The sequence below is a fragment of the Ambystoma mexicanum genome, chromosome 12 (assembly GCF_040938575.1).
Source record: "Ambystoma mexicanum isolate Mex_15411 chromosome 12, UKY_AmexF1_1, whole genome shotgun sequence".
NCBI classification, from domain to species: Eukaryota; Metazoa; Chordata; class Amphibia; order Caudata; family Ambystomatidae; genus Ambystoma; species Ambystoma mexicanum.
In genome coordinates, this window is record NC_090936.1 from 1,174,800,310 (window position 1) to 1,174,821,648 (window position 21,339).

Sequence of the window (21,339 nt, forward strand, 5' to 3'; positions counted from 1 at the left end):
CTGTTCTCCTTTCAGAATGTTCTCCTGACAGGCCCACCACTGAAGGTCTCGAGCCACCCTGTCGGGAACCTGAAGAAGATCTGTCATTCTTACTGAGAATTGTGACCACTGAGTCCTCGGTGCCCACTGGAGGGATCTCATTCTCAGGCGAGCCTCTGGCACTAGGAAAATGCAGGATGCCATGAGGCCTAGCAACCTCAAAAAGTCGAAGGCTGGGAGACGTGGGCATTTTGGAACTTGGTAACCATCTGTAGAATATCTTGAGCCCTCACCTCTGGTGGGTTTTCCCAGGGAAGTGTCCAGGATCGCTCCGATGAACTGGAGTCTCTGCGATGGTATCATTTGTGACTTCTTGAAGTTGAGGGAGAAGCCCAGTCTGTGAAGGGAGTGGCAAACGTGATTTAGCTGGATCTGAGCTTGTTCCGAAGATACAGCCCTGATCAACCAATCGTCCAGGTAGGGGTAGACGCGAATCCCTTCCCTCCTTAGACTTGCAGCCACTACCGACATTAACTTGGTGAAGCCCCTCGGGGCGGAGGTCAGCCCAAATGGCAGCACTCGAAATTGATAATGAGAGTTGCCAATTGCGAACCTCAGGTATTTCCTGTGCTTGAGATGGATAGGCACATGGAAATAAGCGTCCTGAAGGTCCAGAGATACCAACCAGTCCTGGAACTGAAGGGCCTGAAGGATCTGAGAAAGAGTTACCATCTTGAATTTGTCTTTCCTGAGGAATTTGTTCAATTCTCGCAAGTCCAAGATGGGTCTCAGTCCTCAGTCTTTCTTTGGAATGAGAAAGTAAGGGGAGTACCAGCCCTTGTTCCTCTCCGCTACAGGTACCGGTTCTATGGCACCTTTCTCTAGCAGGTCTAAAATTTCCTGCAAGAGGAGCGGATCTGGAGCTTTCCGAGAGCTGATCCCCGGTGGATGACTGAGGTATGCGTAGGAGAGGCAGGCAGTAACCTTGGGCAACTGTTTCCAATGCCCAAGCATCTGACGTGATAGCCTGCCATTCCGCCAGATGTTGAGTTAACATGCCTCCTACAGGTGTCCTCTGAGGGAAGTCCTCAGAGTGGTTTTGGGGCGGCTGATGCAGATGCCGATGGTAAAGAGGCACCTGCTGTTGCTGCGGCTTTTGAATATCTACCCCGTCCACCTCGGGTAGTTCTTCTTTGTCCTCTTTGAGCCGGTCGTCCTCTACCTCTTCCGAATGCGGAGTAGAAGCGAAAGGACTTGCCCCTCGCAGAGGTTCCTGTGGGACGAAAAGGTGTCTGACGGATTGCAGCGCCTAGGGATTTTGCTGCTGCCTTTGATGTTTGCAGTTTTTCTAAACTGTCATCCGCCTTTTTCCCCAAACAAAGAAAAACCATCGAATGGCATGTTCAAGAGCCTGGCTTGCATATCTGGGGCAAAACCAGACTTTCTCAACCAAGCGAATCTCCTGGTTATTGTACTTGCCGCCATTGCTCTGCTGATACCGTCAGCCGAATCAATGCCCGTCTGGAGGGATTCGCACATGGCGTCTTTACCGTCCTGTATGATATTTAGGAACGCCTCCCTTTCTTCTCCCTCCTGGATGCAGTCAGCCGCTGTAGAAGCACACTCCCAAAGTGTATGCCCGAATCTAGCAAGGGTGCAAGTAGCATTAACAGATTTTAACGCCATGCTACATGCCGAAAAAAACTTTCTTTGCCATAGCATCATATTTCTTATCGTCCCTGTCCTGTGGGACGGTAGGGTAAGCAGTCTTGACATCAGTAGAAGATGCTGCCTGTACCACCAGACTTTCTGGGGATGGGTGTTTTGACAAAAACTCCGGGTCTGCAGAAGATACCCTGTATTTAGTAGACAGTTTTTTATTTACTGCCAGGACGACATCTGGGGTTTCCCAGTTCGTCATAATCTTCCTCTGAAGAGCTTTATGAAAGGGCACTACAGGATCCTCCTGTGGACCTTTATCAAGAATATCCGTGAGGTCAACTTGTTGGAAAGCCTGTGAAGGTGTTGACCACCCCATAAATTGTGATCCTGGCCATTAAGGCTCTATAGGGGGTTTCAGTATGCTCCCCTGGATCTGGCCTAGCGAACTCCACCTCAGGGGGACGTGTCTAACCCACTTGCCTCATGTAAGGAATCATGGAGATCCTTTAACCTGCGTTCTTCTGAGGATAACTCCTCTTGAACTGGGGTTGCAGGTCCCTGCAACTCAAATGTGTCTTCCTGTTCAGATAGTTCTCCCTCTTGCATAATTGAGGAAATAGTTCTCAATTGTTCTGAACTCACAAAGGGTGTGAAAACCATCTCCAAGGCAGAGGGTGCCAAACTTGTTGTAATTGGCAACGTCAATGTCGTAGACGTCGAAGGCTTCGGGCGTGGCGTCGAAAACAAAGGCGGAGGCCTCGAGGACCTCGACAGAATTGGGATTCTGCTCGAGGAAGTCGACAATCTCAACGCCATCGTCATTGAGGACCTGGGGATAGCCACTGAGTGCGTCGCAACCGTGACTTTCCTTGGCGTCGACGCCGGTGTCGAAGATGGCGTCGAGTCGACAGACCCGTGTGTCGAAGGTCCCTTCGACAACGGCGTCGAAGACACCGACCTCGGCGTCGACGCAACATTCGTCGACGGAACCTTCGAAGAAGGTTGAGGTCATAGCTTTACTCGAGGGTTCGTGACGCGCTCGAGAAGCTTCCTTTGCCGGGTACTGCGACTCGCAGCGTTTTTGACCTTCGGGTCTTTCGACCAGAGCATCGCTCTCGTCAGTCTTCGAGGGGGTCGAGGCCGCTTTCTCGAAGACGCTCATCATATTTTTGCGGAATTCCTCCCATTCAGCCCGGGAACTATGTTTCGTGGGGCAAGGGATTCTCTTAGGAGAAACAGAGGGAGAGGAGGACGAAGAAGGGGATCTTCGACGTCTCCTCTTCGAGTGCTTCGATCTCAAGGAGTGATGGGACCCACTCCGAGACCTGGAGCGCGAATGGTGACTAGGAGACGAATGTCTCGACTTCGTCGAGAAGGGAGAAGCTTTTGAAGTCTTACCTTTCTCCAGCTTCCCCCTACGCTCCTTCAGGGCCTTCGCTGTCATGGACATAGTCTTCGCACTCCGAACAATGGTGTTCAGCTCCCAAACACCACAGACAAACTCTGTGAGGGTCAGTCAGCGACCTTTTTTCCACAGTATCGGCATTTTTTGAAGCCGGACCGAGGGGTTGTCGGTTCCGACGAGGAAGCCATCGAGTATGGATCGAATATCTCGAGGTAAATAGGATAAATTCTCTACGAAACTGAGCAACGATATTCCGAGGCACTGAGTAAGCGCGGAAAAACGGAACTGAGCAACGGACGCTGCGCGCGCCCTTTATAGGCAGGATGACGTCGATACGGCGGCTGTCGAGGGACATCGACGGACGTCGACGCGCAGCGCCCTCTAGAGAAAAATTCCCAGGCCAGCAAAGCTGGAAGGAGATATCTAAGATAAGGAATACGTCGGAGGACACAATCCCTTCGAAAGACTGTGGTAACATTACAAATTCAATCATCGTTTATCGAGGATGGTTATATTTTTCCTTGTTTATTTTCTGCATGTATAAATGTGAGAGACCGATATCCTTTGGTAGAGCATTTCTTTTAGTTTATTTTAGGCAAGAAAATCCTAGTCAGGCTAGGGGTAGTGAGGCGTTCATCCAACCTTATTTTATAATAAAATGGCAATTGTTGAGAAAATGTTATAAAGTTGCCCGCCTCACATTTCTGATCTATCACATTAAACAGGTAAATCGGCACACTTCAAGTCATTTGAGGAGACTGCATAACACCGGGCAATAAATTCAGGCACAACAAACATGCCATGTAAAATAAGTAGTTAAACTAGACCTTTGACATGAACAGTCATTGATTATACAATGAGTGCTGCAGGAATATTTGAAAAAGCTCAATAAGTACATCAATTACAAGCATATGATATGATCCACCTGTAAGCCTACATGTTCCACTTCTGAGAGTCAACGGAGTAACCGTGCTGCAACGTTTCCAAACGTACCTGGCTGAGGAGCTGTCCTTGAAAGATAGTGTTGACCACATTGAGCACTTGTGTGATGAGCTTCTTCTGAGAACCGGGGATTATAGCCTGGTACCGTGTACCAGCTGTCTCCAGCTCCTGCTGGACTTTATCTAAGAGTTCGCAGAGGAATTCCTGAGCATCCTGTTGGGCATAGCCTCGGAAAGCTGGGATCAGCCGCCAGACGGAATGAAGCATGGCAAAAGGAGACACCAGGGCCCATTTGCCAGACCACATCACATGGAACAGGGTATGGAGTTCATGGCAGAGAGAAATATGCTTGGAGCTCGGTTCCTTGGGCTGAATAAGTTCCATATTTTTCCTTTTGGAGGCTCCACCGCTCAGTCCTGAAGACAAGCTTGGGCGCCTTGCTACAGGAGCTTTTGCTTGGTCCTGAAATGCTTGCAGGATTGCAGGTGGTCTCCTGGATGTAGTTTTCCCATTGGCTGTGGACGGCAGTAACTCCTGAGCTTGGTTGAGGTCAAGCTGCAGGAAACATTCACGGAATACATTCAAATGACTCAAGATCTGCAGGATAGAGTTCATGTAGCAGGTATTCCCCAGGTTCCTTAGGCCAGTTACACCAGGAGTCACTGTTGGCCTTCGTTTGCTTGGAGAGTCACCAATCTTTTTCAACCGTACCTCATCCACTTTACAGGTTGTTGGCTTTGAAGGTGCTGCTGGTTTTTGTTGCACTCTTTGTGCGACAGATGCTGCTTTAGTGGAGACCGAATAGGTTTCTTTTTGCAAACGGGAGCTTTTTCTTGGAGGAGTGTTCTCAAATTCTGCTTTCCACTGGCGCTTGAGCTCCTTCCGCCGTTTCTGCCTCTCCTCTTTTTTCATCTCCGCCTCTTCTAGACGTTTCTCTTCCTCTAACCTCAATTGCCCCAGAGTTGTTTTCTCAAACCAGGCTCGAAACACCCGCCCCATTAACGCATGTCGCCGGTGCCAAAGAGCAGTGAACATCCGGTCTTCATTTTGAAGCATGGCCTGAGCACCACCGTTTGTTGGGTAGGTGTCATCACTTGCTGCCATAGACCGCAAAGTCCTGCCGCTGCGCGTTGTGCAATCATAGTTCTGACTTTTGATAGCGCTCAATGTACTTCGCAAGAGTTTAAGGTCACCAGTGGCATTATCATTCAGCACATAGTCGTCACATAGGTAACAGAACACATACAGTTCATTGACCTCCAACGCAACAGGGTGCTCACTTTCCTTAAAGTGCTTGAGTGCATGTTCTTCAATGTACCGTCCACATGCTACATGCGAGCAGCCCAGGCATGCCCACACAGACTCTGTAGTATTGCAATCAACACAATGCCACTTCTGGGGATTTAGAATAGAATGGTCTTGAGCTAGTCGCAATCGCCCAACGTGTTTGCACTTATCCATGGTAATATTTATAAGCAGCTGAGAATCGCACGATCCATCACACACTTTTCCCACATGATCTCCTGAAAACAAAAAAGAAAACATTACAATTAAATGCATAAGAACAGTAATTTAGCATGGAAATTACAACGTTAGCAGAGGTAACAGATCATCCCAAATCACATCATGAAATCCAAATGGATTTCCCTCTCCCGTGAACACTTGTCTGCACAAAATGCTAACAACCCGTTTAAGGGGAGTCGACAATGTACACTGGGCAAGTTTGCTTTATCCCAATCTAGTGCTGCACTGCCACTGCCCCATGCCAAACAACAACTGAACAATCTACCATGATTACTCCGTTTAAAGCACCAGACTGCAGAGATGTTTGGAACTCAGTTGTACATACCTGCCAACATTATCTATGCCACGGTTGGCATTCATCGTTTGTAATCTGTTTGGACACAGTATACCTGTTTTCAGGTACAACGGATCGTGTAGCTCTTTTCAGCACTTCTTGCCCTTTTTTTATGGGGCAGAGCTCCCCCCCTCCCCTACTTCTCACTAACCACAACAAGTCAATGTAGCCGAACCATGGGCCCTTAACACTACAAAAAGGAGGCGGCCGGAGGGGGTTGTGAGGGGGGGGTGGGGAGGATGGAACTGCAGTGAATGGCTTCTTAAACCACACTGCTCCAGGGCAAAGGGAAATAAAAAGGGTATGACTCACCCACCCAACACCTGAATCGAAGAATTATAGGTCAGCGCCCCAGGAGTGTTCCGGCACCACCTGTCCGATTCGGGGAGCCCCAGAAGGTCGACCGCTCAAGCAGGCCATGTGGTTAGGGTGACCGGTAACTTGAGAAGGTCTGGGGCGGCGACAGAGCTTCAGCCCGCGTCAGCGGGATGCCGCTGTCTCGGAGGCTGCCCCGCCAGGAGAGGTGGGCCACCAGGGAGGTAAAGCAGCTGGAGACGCTGTGCACAGAGACGCACAGTCGAGACCCGCACACGACCACCGAGCAGTAGACTGAAGAGCTGGTGTGGCCTGCCTGCCTTGCGTGCCTGGTGATCCGAGGCTATGTGGAGACGGCAGAGATCGAGATCGGCGGGCTGGTCCTGGCGGACCTAGGGAAGGGACTCCCTGCGGAAGGAGGAAGTGCCGGAGCCCAATTGCTTGGGGAAAGTAACCCTGACGGTGCGACAGGGTGTCCCCTTGGACTGGATGACCCTGGGCAGCCCCAAGTGGCAAGTTGGAACTGAAGGTAGAGATTCGATCCGAATGGAGACACAGGCAGGGGCCCGCAAACGTGACAAGGTCATATATGGAGGCATTGCTCCGCAGGTGAAGGCGGTGCTGGCTGTTGGCCTTTGAGATGGAGGTGGCCCTGCCCTAGAGTGGGGGGGGGGCACTGAGCATGATGGAGGGGACTGCAGCTTGAAGTGCTGGGAACCAGTGTTGGGGACCAGTGCTGCAGAGCTCTGTGACTCGCACCAGTGAGGGCAAACCCAGGCTTGAGGAGTGAGATGGGGGTGCAGGGCTCTCGTCTTGGACAGTGGCACCGAGTGGGTGAGGGACAGCTAGGGTCGGGGGGAGGGGGCAGTTAGGGACATTATGGTAAGCGGCTTTGTGGGGGACTCCCCATTTAAGGACTGGAAATCTTAATTTCAGAGATTGCGGACAAACCTCACCATGCCCCCCCCAGGAGCAGGGTCACCTGAACATGAGAGTTACCGGTGGATAGGGGCTCCACTAAGGGGGACACTGCGGCCTTGGAGGAGGTAATCCGGGGGATCAGAGCCGCCATTGATGGCAGGCTCGACATGCTGTGGACAGGCTACAGGATGTTGAACATAATCTTTGGACACGGTTGAACTTCAGTTTGTTATGCAGAGAGGCCGAGATTACACAAGATGGGTGACTTCTAGAGGAGGAATAATTATGGTTTTTTGGCATCCCAGAAAAAGAGGGAGACACAGAAAGAGATCTTTGGAGATCGATCCACAAGTTAGTCAGGCTGTTGCTTGGGAATGACGTGACAACCAAGCCCACGATTGACCGGTTGCACCATGCTGGGAGAGGAGGCAGAGGACCACGGTCAGTGCTGGCACGTTTCCACTATTACGAGTATAGGGAGTGGATCCTCGATAAGGCAAGGAAAGAGGGGCCATTTACATTGGGTATGTCAAAGATAACTGCCTTTCAGGACCCATCAGCCCTCAAGTTGGCAATAAAGCAACTGTGTAACCCCCTCACCAAGTGTCTGAACGAGAGGGGGGTCAGATACCATTGGGGGTTACCATTTTCCTACCTCATTAGACTATGATGGCCATAAGTATATGTTGATTACAGAGGATGATATCCAGAGAGTAGAGAGTGAACTTATAGGGACGGTGGAAGACCACATTCCAGAGGAACATTGAGACCACAGCTAGAGATCTCAAAGGGGAAAGAAGGGTGGGAGACAGAGTCCCTAGTCAGCAGAAATAGAAAATTGAACACCCTGCCAGGGGGAACTCTTGAAGCTGATCGCCTCACAATACTGCATTGGGGCACGTACCAATAGGTTTGGGGTGGAGGGGGGGGTTGCTGGAATGAGGACCGGAAAGGTGCCAGGTTGAGGGGAGGGGGGACACACACCCTGAAGTGAGGCAATATGGTAGTGTGGGGGGAGCGAACCTGTGGGTTTGAGTTCATCGACGATGGTCGACACACGGTGTTATGCAGCCATGTCTGGGGTAGGGTTGTGATCTAGAAAGGGCACGGTTGAAGGATTATTTCCTCAGGAACCGGGGACAGAGGGGGAGGAATGGTTTTTGGAGTATTGGTTTTGGGGTGGTGGAGGAATTTGGGGGGGGGGGAGGGAGGGGGGGTGGACTCCTGAAAAAGAAAAGGGGGGTTGTATAATGTAGTCCCGGGGGTTCAGGGACATCTAGTGGTTCAGTTCTCGACCAGTGATGCTAATGGGGGGAGGGGGGGTTTGCAGGGGGTTGGACTGTACGCCGAGGTGAGTGTGTTTGGGAGGGGGAGTGAGTGGCAGTAGAGGAAGAGCCTGTTTTATGTGACTTTTGGGAGGGAGACAATTATTGATGCCGAGTTGGCATTGTTTCGCGAATATTTTTCGGGCGGAATGGCAAGGAAAGAGGTAAACGAGGGGAGAAGGGCAGACCATCTGAACATTGGTACATTGAATGCAAAGGGACGGAACTTCCTGACCAAGCGGTCATTGGTGGGTAAAGAAATCCGAAGGATGGGGGTGGATGTGCTTTTTACAGGAGACTAGGTTCCTGCAGGGAGAGGAACAGAACATTCCCTGTGGCTATATAGGATCTGCATTTTGGGCTTCGGGGGTGATGTGAGCAAGGGAGGGGTGGGGATCCTCTTTCATAAGAGACTTAGGATGGATAACAACGATTTGCAAGAGAGCAGATGTCGGTCTCGGGGGTTCTTTTTGGGAGTTTGGCTCTCCTTTGCTACGGCCTATGCCCCCAACCGGGGAACAAAGGAATTTTCCGAGGCCGACCATGCGGAAAGTGAAAGTACCGGTTTATTCCCCGCTGTACGGGACGTACACGCATATCGATTAGCTTGCTCGGTCCCGGGATTTGTGGGACAGTGTGAAAGGGCTGTGAGATACTCCTGGTGAATTGGTCGGACCAAGATATGGTACTAATGGAAGTAGCAATGGAGGGCCTAGCTGTGCGACACTCCCTGTGGAGGTGTAACAGGTCTCTCTGGAAGGAACAGATCTTTAGAGAAGAGTTTGAAGGTGCTATAAGGGAGTTTGTTCTGATCAAAGTCACAGGAGATGTGGATCTGTGCACAGTGTGAAAGCAACGCTTAGGGGGATGTTGAAGGCAGGGGAAAAGCAAAAGAGAGAACTCTTGGAAGACAGGTTGCGGAAGGAGTCGGGACCCTGGAAGGGAGAATATGGGAATCAATGATGTGGGTGGGGGACTGAGAGGATGCCAGAGGCAGGAGGGAAGAGTTGTGATTGTTGGAGGTTTCCTAACAATTGTCACTCCAGTTCCTACGGCAACGATATTATGAGAAAGGAGACAAGGCGGATGAGTTATTGGCGGCCTGCCTGCATGTACAGAGAGCGGACAGATACAGTAGGGGGATTGGACGGGCTAGTGAAGATTGTGGGTAGTTTTGTGGCCTTCTACAAGAGGCTATATGCAGAGGAAACAGAGGCCTATTTGGAAGGGGTCTTCCTTCCGAAATTGTGACTGGACGACGCAGTGGAGATTGATTCCCCTACAACAGGCGAGGAGATAGTGAATGTGGTGCGCCATATGCAGTTGGGGGAAGCCCATGGGGGAGGAAGGATATACGGCATGGTTTTATAAAACATTTTTGGCTGTGCTTGTCCCCCACATGGTGAAGTTGTTCAACCACATCCTGATGACAGGGCGGCCGCCGGGTTCCTTTGTGAGGGCACTTCTCTCGTGGATACCAAAGGAAGGGAAGGACACAGCTTCATGTGGATTGTATAGGCCTATTTCCCTCCTCAACATGGATGCAAAGATATTCACGCAGGGTCTTGCTTTGACTGGGCCTGTGACAGAGGGGACCCTACCTGCTGTCCATAGATGTTAAAAAAAGGCATTCGATAGGGCAGACAGCGCCTTTCTAGAAGCAGTGCTACATAAGTTTGGTTTTGGCGACAGGGTGATGAATGGGATTATTGGGTTAAACTCAGGCCCCAAGGCATCTGTCACAGCAAACGGGAGATTTTCAAGGTTGTTTGGGCTAGCCAGGGGTACGAGGCAAGGTGGTCCTCTTTTGCCGTGCCTTTTCGCACTTCGCTGGAACCTTTGGCCCAGAGAAGACCCAGGAGCGGAAGGTATAGGAGTAGGGGAGTTGGAATGCACGTTAAACCTATATGCTGGTGATAGCCTCCTACATCTTCAGAACCCTCTGAGCTCAGTCCCAGCAGCGTTGGGGTTGATCGAACAATACCGGGTATTCTCAGAATGTAAAATGAATAAGGGGGCAATCCATCTTGTTCCCGCTGGGACAGGGGGGAGGGGGTTATAGGGTTAGTGAGCTTAAAATCAACTGGGAATGGAGGTGAGGGAGGACCACCTGCCGTACCTGGGGGTCCTACTTACCTAGAACGTGCAAGGGTCGTATGAAGCCAATTACCCGCCGCTGCTGGAGACATTGTATGTGGACATAGAGAAATGGAATAGGCTTACTTTTCCATTGATGGGCCGTTTGAATGCGCTAAAGATACATTTCTTACCCAGATTGTTGTATCTATTCCCGGTGCTCTCGGTGGGGGTGCTGGAGACTGTTTAGGGAAATGAAGGGGTGCCTCTTGGAAGTTCCTCTGGCAAGGGAAAAAGGCGAGGGTTGCATACGAGGTCCTGGTGCTCCCGACAAAGAAGGGAGGAGTGGGCTTCGTGGACCTCTGTTTATATAATAGGGCTGCACAGCTTCATGTAGTGGTACCACATTTGCGAGAGTAGGTGGCCCGTCAGTGAGAGGGGTTGGATAACTACTTCCATTGGCCAGCAACTGTGGGGGAGTGGCTATGGGCGCCATGGGAGGGGATCCCACGCAGGATAAGGGACCACCCCATACTTGGGGTCATCTGGAACATATGGTCAAGGGGCTCAGATGCAAGGGGTCAGGACTTGGCCATCCGGGTTGAGTCATAATTGGTCTCCGGGAGTGAGAGAATATCTCCAAGCTGGAACGATGTCAGACCTGGTTTGAGGCAGGCCTGACGAGAGTGGGCTAATTGTGGAGGGATGGACAGTCTCTATTTCGGAGCTGGAGGAAGCACTGGGAATTGAGACCTTGTCTGTGTTTTCTATTTACAATTGAAGGGGGCGATTGGGGCGGATAGGTGTGAGTAGAGGTACAGCGGGAATTGATCCCTATGGAGAAAATGTTGGACTCCCATGGAGAGCAGGGACTAATCTCTTGATCTATGGTTCCATGATCGAAGCCGGGAGAGGGAACACAAAACTACGTAGAAGGTGGGAAAGATTTGGGAATCGAGTTGGATAAAGTGCTTTGGTTTAGAATGTGCAGGAGAGTTTACAAGGTGTCGATCTTGTGCCAGTACAAGCTTCGTGCCATCAAGTAGTTACATCTGTGGCAGTATGACCCAGTCCGTCTCTCAAAGATGCTTTTAGGAGTGAGCCTGCTCTGTTGACATGGATGTGTGGGAGGGAGGAGCAGATTATTGGCATTTGTGGTGGGGTTATATAACTGTACGGGTCTAGTGGGAGGAAGTGCTGGCATGGATAAATGAGATAGATGGGGCGGATCGGACTGGAGGTGGTCAAGGGGGAATCTGTCGCAATTGGTACACTGTTAGTAGCAAGGGTGGGTCGGCCCATGCATTGGAAGAGAGCGACCTTGCCTGGAAAAAGGAGTGGGTCAATGCGGCTAAAAATATGTATATAATGGAAAGGATAACGCCCTTCATGATCAGGGAGGTGTCATGGAAATGGAGTGTATTCTACAGTAGGTTTATGTGCACGTAAAGGTTCCTGCAGTGGGGAGGAGGTGGTGGGTGAATATGGTCCTGATGGGTTAGAGTTCTGCCCTCTTAAGGTGGTCGGCTCGGGGATACAAACGGTGGTGGAAGGTTGTAATGCTTGGCATATGTCCTCAGAAGCCTTGACGGTTGAACGCTTTCTGTCTGGGTTCATGAGGCATTGGTCAGTAGTGCCAGGGTGAGAGGGTTTGGAAAACAGGCGGGGGGGGGGGGAATAGAATCCTTGATTTTGATCAATGCTGCTTATGTTTTTTGAGTGTTTGAACATTTTCACTGGTTTGGAGTTTTGGAAAATCTTAAAAAGAAAGGGAAAAACAAAGTGGTGAACCAGCAGTGATCAGATGGGCCGATGCCATCACTACATCCACAAAGTGTTCCTTTTGGTCCATTGAGCAACGATTCTTGCAGTGGAGTAAGAGTCCAAGATAAATCATCCAGGCGCGTACACCTTTTTAGATCCTGCTTGTAGCCTAAGAGCTGCTTAACTTGACAAACTGCTAGCAGGAACTACTTTTGACACTCCAGCACAACTGATGCCATACAAAACACACTGTGCCAATCATTCAGCTTAGGAGCATGAGGTAGAAGACATTTGAAGCCAAATCGGTCAAACTAGACCAGGAGTCTCCAACCATTGGATCCAGTCCAAAGCCTGAGGTTGCAGACCACTGCATTAGGCAAAACGCTATATATTGTGCATCTCGTCTAGAGTTCAATTTGCAGAACACTATGTACTAGCCCCTCATGAAATTTTTATTTTCATTATGTGTGGAGACAGTGCGAGCTCTTATTTGGAAATGTGCAGCAACAGAAAAACATGCAGGAAGGGTGACTTTTTCGTAACCGCAGGAGGGAGTTAATCATTGGAATAGGGCACCGATTTTACTTCACTCTCCTTCCATTTGCTACTGCGTTTCCCCTGTCTCTAATTTTGATGTTCTGCCTCAACCTTAAGTGTTGCTATGCCATGTTTTGAGGCCTCTTGTTCTGCCTCTCCCATCAATGCGTTCTATTATTGCTGTTTCGCTCCTAGATTGTGCTGTATCGATTGATTTAACTCCTCTTCCCCTCTTGTGTCATTACTCTGGCTATATCTATGTTGTGGTTGCTACTCTTTTTTTTAAAGCTTTCTTGAACTGCCTCCTATGTTATTGGGCTGCCTTTTTGAAGTCTGGATTTTCAATAGCCAACTCTTCCCGTCTGCTGCTGATCTGTGTTTTCTTATTTTACTGTCTCTAAAGTCTCTTTTGCTCCGCTTCTATTACTCACTGATAGTGTCTGCATCCTATTATTCATCAGTTTCCCTTCTCACTTTTTGTTGCTCTCTTAAGTAGCTCAAAGGTCTCCCTCTTCCTGCTGCTCAAATCCTGTTTTGTATTTTCTAATACATTCACTCTGCCCCCCCCCCCTCCGCCACATGTTCTCTGTATTGCTTAGGTTCAGAATTGCTCTTCTCCTTTGTCTTTAGCAGCAATAAAGATTCAAAAAGCTAAAATGCCTTTTCAATTTACAAATCTAGTGCAGCTTCACCATAGAGTGCTCCTTTTTAGATATGTGGAAACCTTTTAGCCATTAGGCTGGGGATTATAGAGTTAGAGGTTTGTCTCCCCAGATGCAACACTCGCTTGAATGTAGATGTTTTACCAGCACTGTATGATATTACAAGTATAAGAGCCCAGAGGAGATGTGTGTTCTAAGCCATTACTAGTATAGCAGCCCTCATGGGATGTGCTTGTTCTGAGTCATTACAGGTATTAAAAAAGTTACTCACCGTAGTGACTACCTTACTCCTAGCCCATAGTCCACTTTCCTCCATACTTATGGGGCATTTCTTCGTCCTGTGGGACAGGACCAGAGCACTTTGTAAAAAGCATAAGATTTTTCAAAAATGCGTCCTTCCTCGCTTTATGCGGGGTACCGGACGCGGGCGTAACCCCACCCTCCTTAGCTCTGCCCAGCGCATCGCCCATCAGTCCTTTTCTATCGTCAGGTCTATGACCTTTAAGCAATAACAGAGGAAACTTTAGAGGGGACGGCGGGCGGGCGTATGGAGGAAAGAGGACTATGGACTAGGAGTATTATACTCCTACGTCCAGTCACCTTTCCTCCATACTTATGGGAGATTCCCAAGCACTCCTCACAAGAATTACAGGTGGATGGAAACTCCATATTGAAACAGGTTCCTAAGCACCACTTGACCGAACTGAGCATCAGCCCTGGAGCTCAGGTACAGACAGTAATGCTTACAAAAAGCCGATGGGGAGTCCCACGTAGCCACTTTCGCGATGGTCTCCCAGAGAACATATTTTTGGAAGGCAACAGCAGCTGCCTTGCCTGGCACAAGAGGAGCATGAATTCCATTTGGGGCCCGAAGACCCTGAATGGTATACGCCCTGAATGGTATACGCCTCAGAAATACAGGCCGCAATCCATCGGGAGATGGTCGCTTTCAAGGCCGGCTTTCCGAAGGTCACAAAAAGCTGCGAAGAGTTCCGAAGCTCAGATGTTCTGTCCATATAGAATTTAAGGGCTCTTCTAACGTCCAGGCAGTGCAGAACCCTTTCGGCCTCCGAGGCCAAGTCTGTGAAGAATGCAGGCAGTGAGATTGACTGATTCAAATGAAAATCAGAGCCCACATTCGGAAGAAAAGCGGAATTTGTTCTCAGGACAACCTTATCCTTTTCAAAAGTAAGGAATGGACGTTCCACCGACAAGGCCTGAAGCTCACTTGCACGCCTTGCCGAAGTCACAGCGATCAGAAAGGACACTTTCCACGAACAAGTTACTCGACAGTAGCCATGGGCTCAAAAGGCTTATGACAAGGCCGTAAGGACCATATTCAAATCCCACCTTGGATGCAGGTTGCGAACAGGAGGATAAAGATGCATCAGGCCCGCAAAGTGTCTTTTAATGACTGTATTAGACCATGAAAAAGAGCAGTGGACAAATGAGCAGCAACAGCTAATAAAGATGTCCTGCGGGACAAGACATCGATGCCAGACTCCGCCAGATGTGAAACAAAAGACAGGACCATGTCAATAGTAGCCTCCCTGGGGTCCAGCTGCCTGGCCAAACACCAGTGACAGAACCGTAGCCATTTGTTTTTTTTTTTTTTTTTTACTGAGATGTTGAGGGCTTCCTGGCCAATTCAATAATGCGTGCGTTATCCACAGACAAATTAAAGCACTCTAAAGATCTGAACTCTGCCGCCAAACTGAACGATTGTGGGGCGGGGTGCTACAGCGGTTGATCACTCTGGTGAAGCAGGTTAGGGACCAGCGGAAGCTTGAGCTGTGGGCACACTGATAGAAGCTGAAGCTCCGAAAACCAAAACCTGGCCGGCCACCAAGGGGCTATGAACAGCAGGGAGCAACTCACTGTGTTCCTTAGCTTGCAAGCGCCCGATGGACCAGAGCAAGAGGCGGAAAAGCATAAGCCCTCATGTTGTGCCATGGATTTGTGAGAGCATCCCCCAGTGAGGAGACAGCTTGTTCCTGGAGACATACAGGGGAAGCTTCCCGTTTGTAGATATCGCAAAGAGGTCCACTTCTGGAGTGCCCCAGCAGCGAAAAATATCCGAGAGGATCTCTGTGTTCAGTTCCCACTTGTAGCTGACCACTGCTCGTCGGCGGAGGGCATCTGCAGTGACATTCAGCTGGCCCGGGATGTGAACTGCTACCAGCCAGATACCATGCTGAATGGCCCATTCCCAAATCTGAATGGCAAGATCCACAAGAGGAGACCTGGTACCCCACTGCTTGTTGATATAGAACATGGACACCGCATTGTCCGTGCGGACACTGATCACCTTGTTGACAATGCCTGGTTTGAACGCTTTCAGCGCCAGGAGCTCCAGATAATTTATATGAAGCCGTCTGTCCTGTGGCGACCAAAGATCTGAAACCTGAAGATGATCCAGCATCGCACCCCAACCCAGAAGGGAGGAATCTGTTGTGACAGTCAACAGTGGGCAAGGGTCCTGGAAGGGAGCGCCCACCGACAGATTGTTGAGAGAAGACCACCACAAGAGGTCCGCCCTCATGAGAGGTGGAGCCATTATCATTTTGGAATCTGGATCCACTGCTTGAAGCCATGAGCTCCGAAGAGCCATCTGCTGCGTCCTCATCTTGAGGCGAGCAAGATGAAGAGCCAGCACGCACAAAGCCAGGAGGCCCAGAAGCCTCTGGAACCACCAGGCTGACATGCTCCCCGACTGCACAAACACCTGACACGTGGCAAACGGATCCACCATTCTGTCCCCAGTCAGGTACACTCTGCAATCGATTGTTTTCCAACGAAAACCTACGAAGATAAAGTCCCGAAAGACAGTCATGGAGGATTTCTGCCAGTTCTCCAACAGCCCAAGGTGGAACAGGAGCTGGAGGAGAGACTGAAAGTTGCAAGGATTTCAGTGGACAAGGACTGCGCAGCAGCCAATCGTCCAAATATGGATACACATGGATACCCTGTAGCCGAAGATAAGCTGCGATGACCGACATCTTTGTAAAGACAGGAGTGCCGAGCTGAGACCAAACGGGAGCACAAGAAACTGGAAATTCTCCTCCCCCCATGGAAAACCAAAGGTATTTCCGACGCGGGCTCCAAATGAGGATATGCATATAAGCATCCTGAAGGTCCACCACGCTGAGCCAGTCGTCCTTCTGTAGAGAGGACTTTATCTGACAGGGGGCGATCTTGAATTTCTCTTGGAGGTGGGGGGGAAATAGAGAAAGGTTTAACTGGGAAAGGTTTAGGATGGTGCGCAGGCCAGCCTGGTTGGATTTGGGCACTGTAAACCGACAATAGTAGAAGTCCTCCCCTCGCTCCCCTAGGGGAACAGGTTCTACCGCCTTGAGATCCAGAAGCTTCTGGACTTCGGCTCTGAGGGAGGGCATCCCCGACTGCTGGAAGGGCGGATTGAAGGGTGGGGTAAGGAGGAAGGGACAAGCGGAAGCCTGCCCAACGGACAAGACCCACTGATCCTCGTGATGGTCTGCCACGCCTCCAAGTGAGACGCAATGCGTCCTCCCACCGGGGTCTCGTGCGAGCACCTAAAAACCTTATTTAGCGGATACCCAGATCCTGAGGAGGCAGCAGAGGACCAAGAGAAAAAAATCAGCCTTGCTGCTGACGCCGACGGGAGTTTCCAGCTGGAGAATCTATTCTAAGTGTCTTTCGACCCAGAAACCCCCGAAAACCAGGACGACGACTGAGCTCTCTGAGCCCTGAAAGGAGGTTTCACCAGAACGGACAAGGACTTGGCTGCCTGGGTGCTGTCCTTAGTTTTAGTCAGCTCTATATCTGTTGACGAATGGAACAGTTCTTTGCCGTCAAAGGGAAGGTCCAGAACTTTATCCTGAACCTCCATGGAAAACTTGGTCGCATGAAGCTGTGTGGGAGCGAGGGGCCAATGGGCCCCATTCTGCCATCACTTCTCAGTACAAAATTCGGACCAAGTGCCTCTAGTGGTGGGTACGCCCCTCGCCCTTACGCAATGTTAATCTTGGGTTACATTCGCGTAGATGGGACCACCGAGCAGGACACAGGGCATCCATTTTTTGTACCCCCCTTTCGACTCCACCTTGGGGACCAGGCCTCACTGCGATAGTACAAAATGCCTCTCTCCGTTTTCCCCGCCGCAGCAGCCCGGCGCACATGGCCCCCACCCTCGTTCCCACTCCGACTGGAAAACTCCACAGCTCCATTCTCATGCTGAAGCCGGAGATGCTTGCAACAAATAATAAATGTAACCTCTCTTTTCCTCTGAGATCACTGTCCTGCATGTGAACCAACATGAGCCAAGCACATAGCTCGTCCAGCTCCACAAAAGTGTCCTTTCCCCACTTACCCTCGCCAGTTGAAACTTATTGCCATTCTAACCCTGCATCCTTGCAAGGCATTCCGTTCATGTGCCAGACTGCTGACCATGCTATGAAGCCTACCCAACAGACCCTCAACTAACATTAGACCCCCCCGCTGCTGTATATCGTGCCCAATACTAACAAATTCCACATAACAGATTCTTGTGAGACTAACCCTACAGTAGTTCAATGACAGTATTATAGTGGTCAAGACTCGTAAACCTGTGATCCGTATAACCCAAACGTTATAGATAACTGTGATTTGTATAGTGACATGATAAACTACTGAGTGTCTTTTGATCAACCAGTATTTAGTGCATGCATTATTTAGAATGTATTTTCTTAGCTTAGATAGTGACCACCATGTTTCACAGCGACCTGACCTTCACCCATCCGGAGTACAGATGTCAGACGTCAATCCTCCCGCCAAGCGAGCAACCAACCCGGAGGAAGAGATGATGCTCACACCCAAGACACCACCCTGGCTGACCAATCCGGGTCCAATGTAGCACCATGTGTTAAAATGTTCCAATGTACTATATAGTATGGTGTAACTTTGATGTGTTCAGAGCGCTCTCAGAGATCTAGATAAACTTTTCCTTGAACTCTCGCAGCCTGCCCTTTTGTGTCTTATTCCCCGCCCAGGGAGTGTCTGTTTATTTATTTCTACACGCATGAGTCAGAGAGGGCACAAACAAAGCCAAGCCTGATGAGGTGTCCACGCCAAGCATGAGGCCCTGAGCCAAGGTGTCGACATGATGCGCTGCAGCCTCAAGCAGCTCCTGCGCCAGGACTCTGACAAGCCAGCCTTAAAATAGTTTAGTTTGTCCGCAGGAATAAACTCCTCAAATTGATTGCACATTTTCATATTCGCCCCCGCTAATATGAGGCCCAATTAGCAAAGATCTTCCTCCCCAAAGAGTCAAGCAGCTTGTCCTCTTTGGCCAGAACATGAGCTGCCGCTGTAGATGACACTGAAGCCGGTCTGGATTGAAGTGTGGCGGCCGCCACCACTGTGGAGAAAGAAGCGGGCAAGACGCCAAGGCTACCTCCTCTGAAGTATGAAACCTATAACGAGTGTCAATCTTTATTTACATGCAGGACAGAGTGTGGCTTATCCCAGACTTTGCAGACCTCGGCAAAATCGTCCTTCTGGAAGAACAAGCCGGTGCGCTCCTGTGGAGACAAGGTGAACGCCCCCGAAAGCACCCCTTCATGCGTAGGGGGTGCCTCAGGTACTGGAGCATCCAAAAGAGTTGTCCAGTATCCGGTCTTCGAACCCCCTAACAGAGCAGGGCTGGTCATTGCCATCCTGATCCGGACGCTTTGGATGACACGCGAGGGTATCAACCTGCGTCAAGTCTGGCTCCACCAAAGACTTGTCTATTGAAGACAAGGGTGGCAGAGGCGGAAGGGCTGGAGGTGGGCCAACTGATAGATGTGGGACAGCTGCTGGCACAACCAGTGCTGCGACGGAAGCCGTCAGTACAGGAGGGCAGACTTCCTTAAAAAGACCTCTGAAATATTCCTTCATGGGGTCGGAGTGCATTAGCTTCTGAAATTTTCCGAAGAAGGCATCCTCCGCCAAAGGCTTAGACACTGGCAGGTGGAGGCCTCATGAGAGGAATAGCTCCAGGGCCGCAAGGGAGAGGGCTGTCAAGAGGGGCCCTCACCAGCTGGGTTGCCATAGATCAATGGCGGAGACGCCGCAGGGAGCGAGACAGAGTGCTGTAATGACATCCGAGCGTTCCAGTCATACACTGGATAAAACGGTGCACAAGGAAAATGCGGTTCACCTGAAAACATGCTCCCAACGCCCATGGCGTAGGTGTAAGGGAAGAGTCCAAAATGGTTGTTGCAGTTTGTGCGGGGAAACGGGTGCCATTTTGTCAACGCCTGAGGAGAACTGCGTCACGTGTGATTGAGGTAGGGATCTCCACAGATCGGTCAGGGGGTCTTGACTTTAGCCTCGGCAGAGCCGGTACTGTGTGGCCTAGGATGTTTGAGACATACTAATAGCCAAATTAGCCTCTGAAAAAGGAACCTACGGTCAGCGACCTCACTCTGTGCCCCCTCAACAGAACCTGTATCCCACTAGAGCGGGACTGATTAGGAACCCACCTCACCGACAAGCCCTTAACAGGCCTCTCAGTTCCGTCTGTCACCTTAGCCTCCGACACAGGGACCTCGGACCAGAGTCCAGTAACAGCTCCCTCACGAGGGGGCTCGAACCTTGGTTCGGTACAGAAAACCTCAATAGAGGACTCGGGGCACGCCCCAGTGTCTGTATGGGAATTCCAGATAAGGAGACCTCGAAGCAAGCTCCGGTACCTACCGCCTCAGGAGAACTGGGCTGTTGCAAAGCCCCACAGTAGGGGCCTCAGACTGCAATCCGGTGTGAGCAGGCCCCTTACAGAGGGCCTCGGAGAAAACTCTGGTACTTTTCATAGGCCTGGAAGGCACCTCAGGGGAAACGCTGGTAATAGAGCTTTTAAAGCTCCTACCGGACCGGGAAGACCCCTGGAAGCGATCCTCCAGTCGGGGTGCCCTGAAAACTAAAGAACTTACCGGGCCTCTCGTCTTGTCAATGAAACTGAAAATGCGGAGGAACGTGCTGAAACACCTCCTCCCACTGCTCCAGACGACGTGGAAGTGCCCGGACCGAAAGGGAATCGCAGTAGAAGCACGAGTCCCACCAGTGGTCCGGACCCAAACACTCCAACAAAGAGGATGGGGATTCGCCCTAGCGAAGCATCGCTCGCAGGAAGAACAATTAGGAAAATCTAATCGAAACGGCATAGAGGGACTACTACGCAACCGCTAAGCCGGAGCAGGAGAGAAGGACACTGGAAGGAAAAAAAATATCTTCCGAAGATGCAAGTGCGTCTACTCCTGAACGTGCAGAGAAAAGGACTGATGGGCGATGCACTGGACGGAGCTAAGGAGGGCGGGGTTACGGCCGCGTGCGGTACCCTGCGAAATGAGAGGAAGGACACATTTTTGAAAAATGTGATGCTTTTTACCAAGTGCTCCGGTCCCGTCCCACAGGATGGAGGAGTGTCCCATAAGTATGGAGGAAAGGGGACGGGACGTAGGAGTAAGCAGCCCTGATGAGGTGTGCGGACTGAGCCATTACAGGTATAGCAGCCAATGAACATTTAGTAGTCCTTCTGATAAGTCAAAAGCTAAGTCAGTTCTATTACAATTGATTACCTGCATCTTAAACGCATACCTCGGATGCAGACGCATTAACTCACCCATCAACAGGATTTGAACTAACAGGTGACAATTATCTCTGCAGCAGGGCTATTGACCCACTGAGGTACCTTTCCTAACAGGCTGTTGACTCGGAAAGGTACATAGGGTTAGGGCACTGGCAGCTCCACGTGAGGCTTGTCTGACATTACTGGCTTGTCAAAAGCTCTCAGCCAGTTTGGACTATCCTACATGAGTCGGGAGAATCCAAATGAGGCTTCGAAATATGCTCGATTTTTGGCAGTGGGACTCAGTAATCAGACATGGGAGAAGCATA

General features: G+C 50.4%; 1 protein-coding gene across 6 annotated transcripts in view; it reads right to left on the reverse strand.

Annotated features, from left to right (window-relative positions):
• Positions 1 to 21,339, reverse strand: part of USP44 (ubiquitin specific peptidase 44) — a 567,333-nt gene that overhangs the window by 288,704 nt on the left and 257,290 nt on the right. For all 6 annotated transcript variants that reach the window (XR_011281915.1, XM_069629819.1, XM_069629821.1 and 3 more), the window contains one exon: positions 4,040 to 5,511. Coding sequence is in view for 5 of the 6 variants with exons in the window: in XM_069629819.1 (XP_069485920.1) it covers positions 4,040 to 5,511 (1,472 nt within the window). In the remaining variant the exon portion in view is untranslated. The remainder of the gene's footprint in view (positions 1 to 4,039; positions 5,512 to 21,339) is intronic.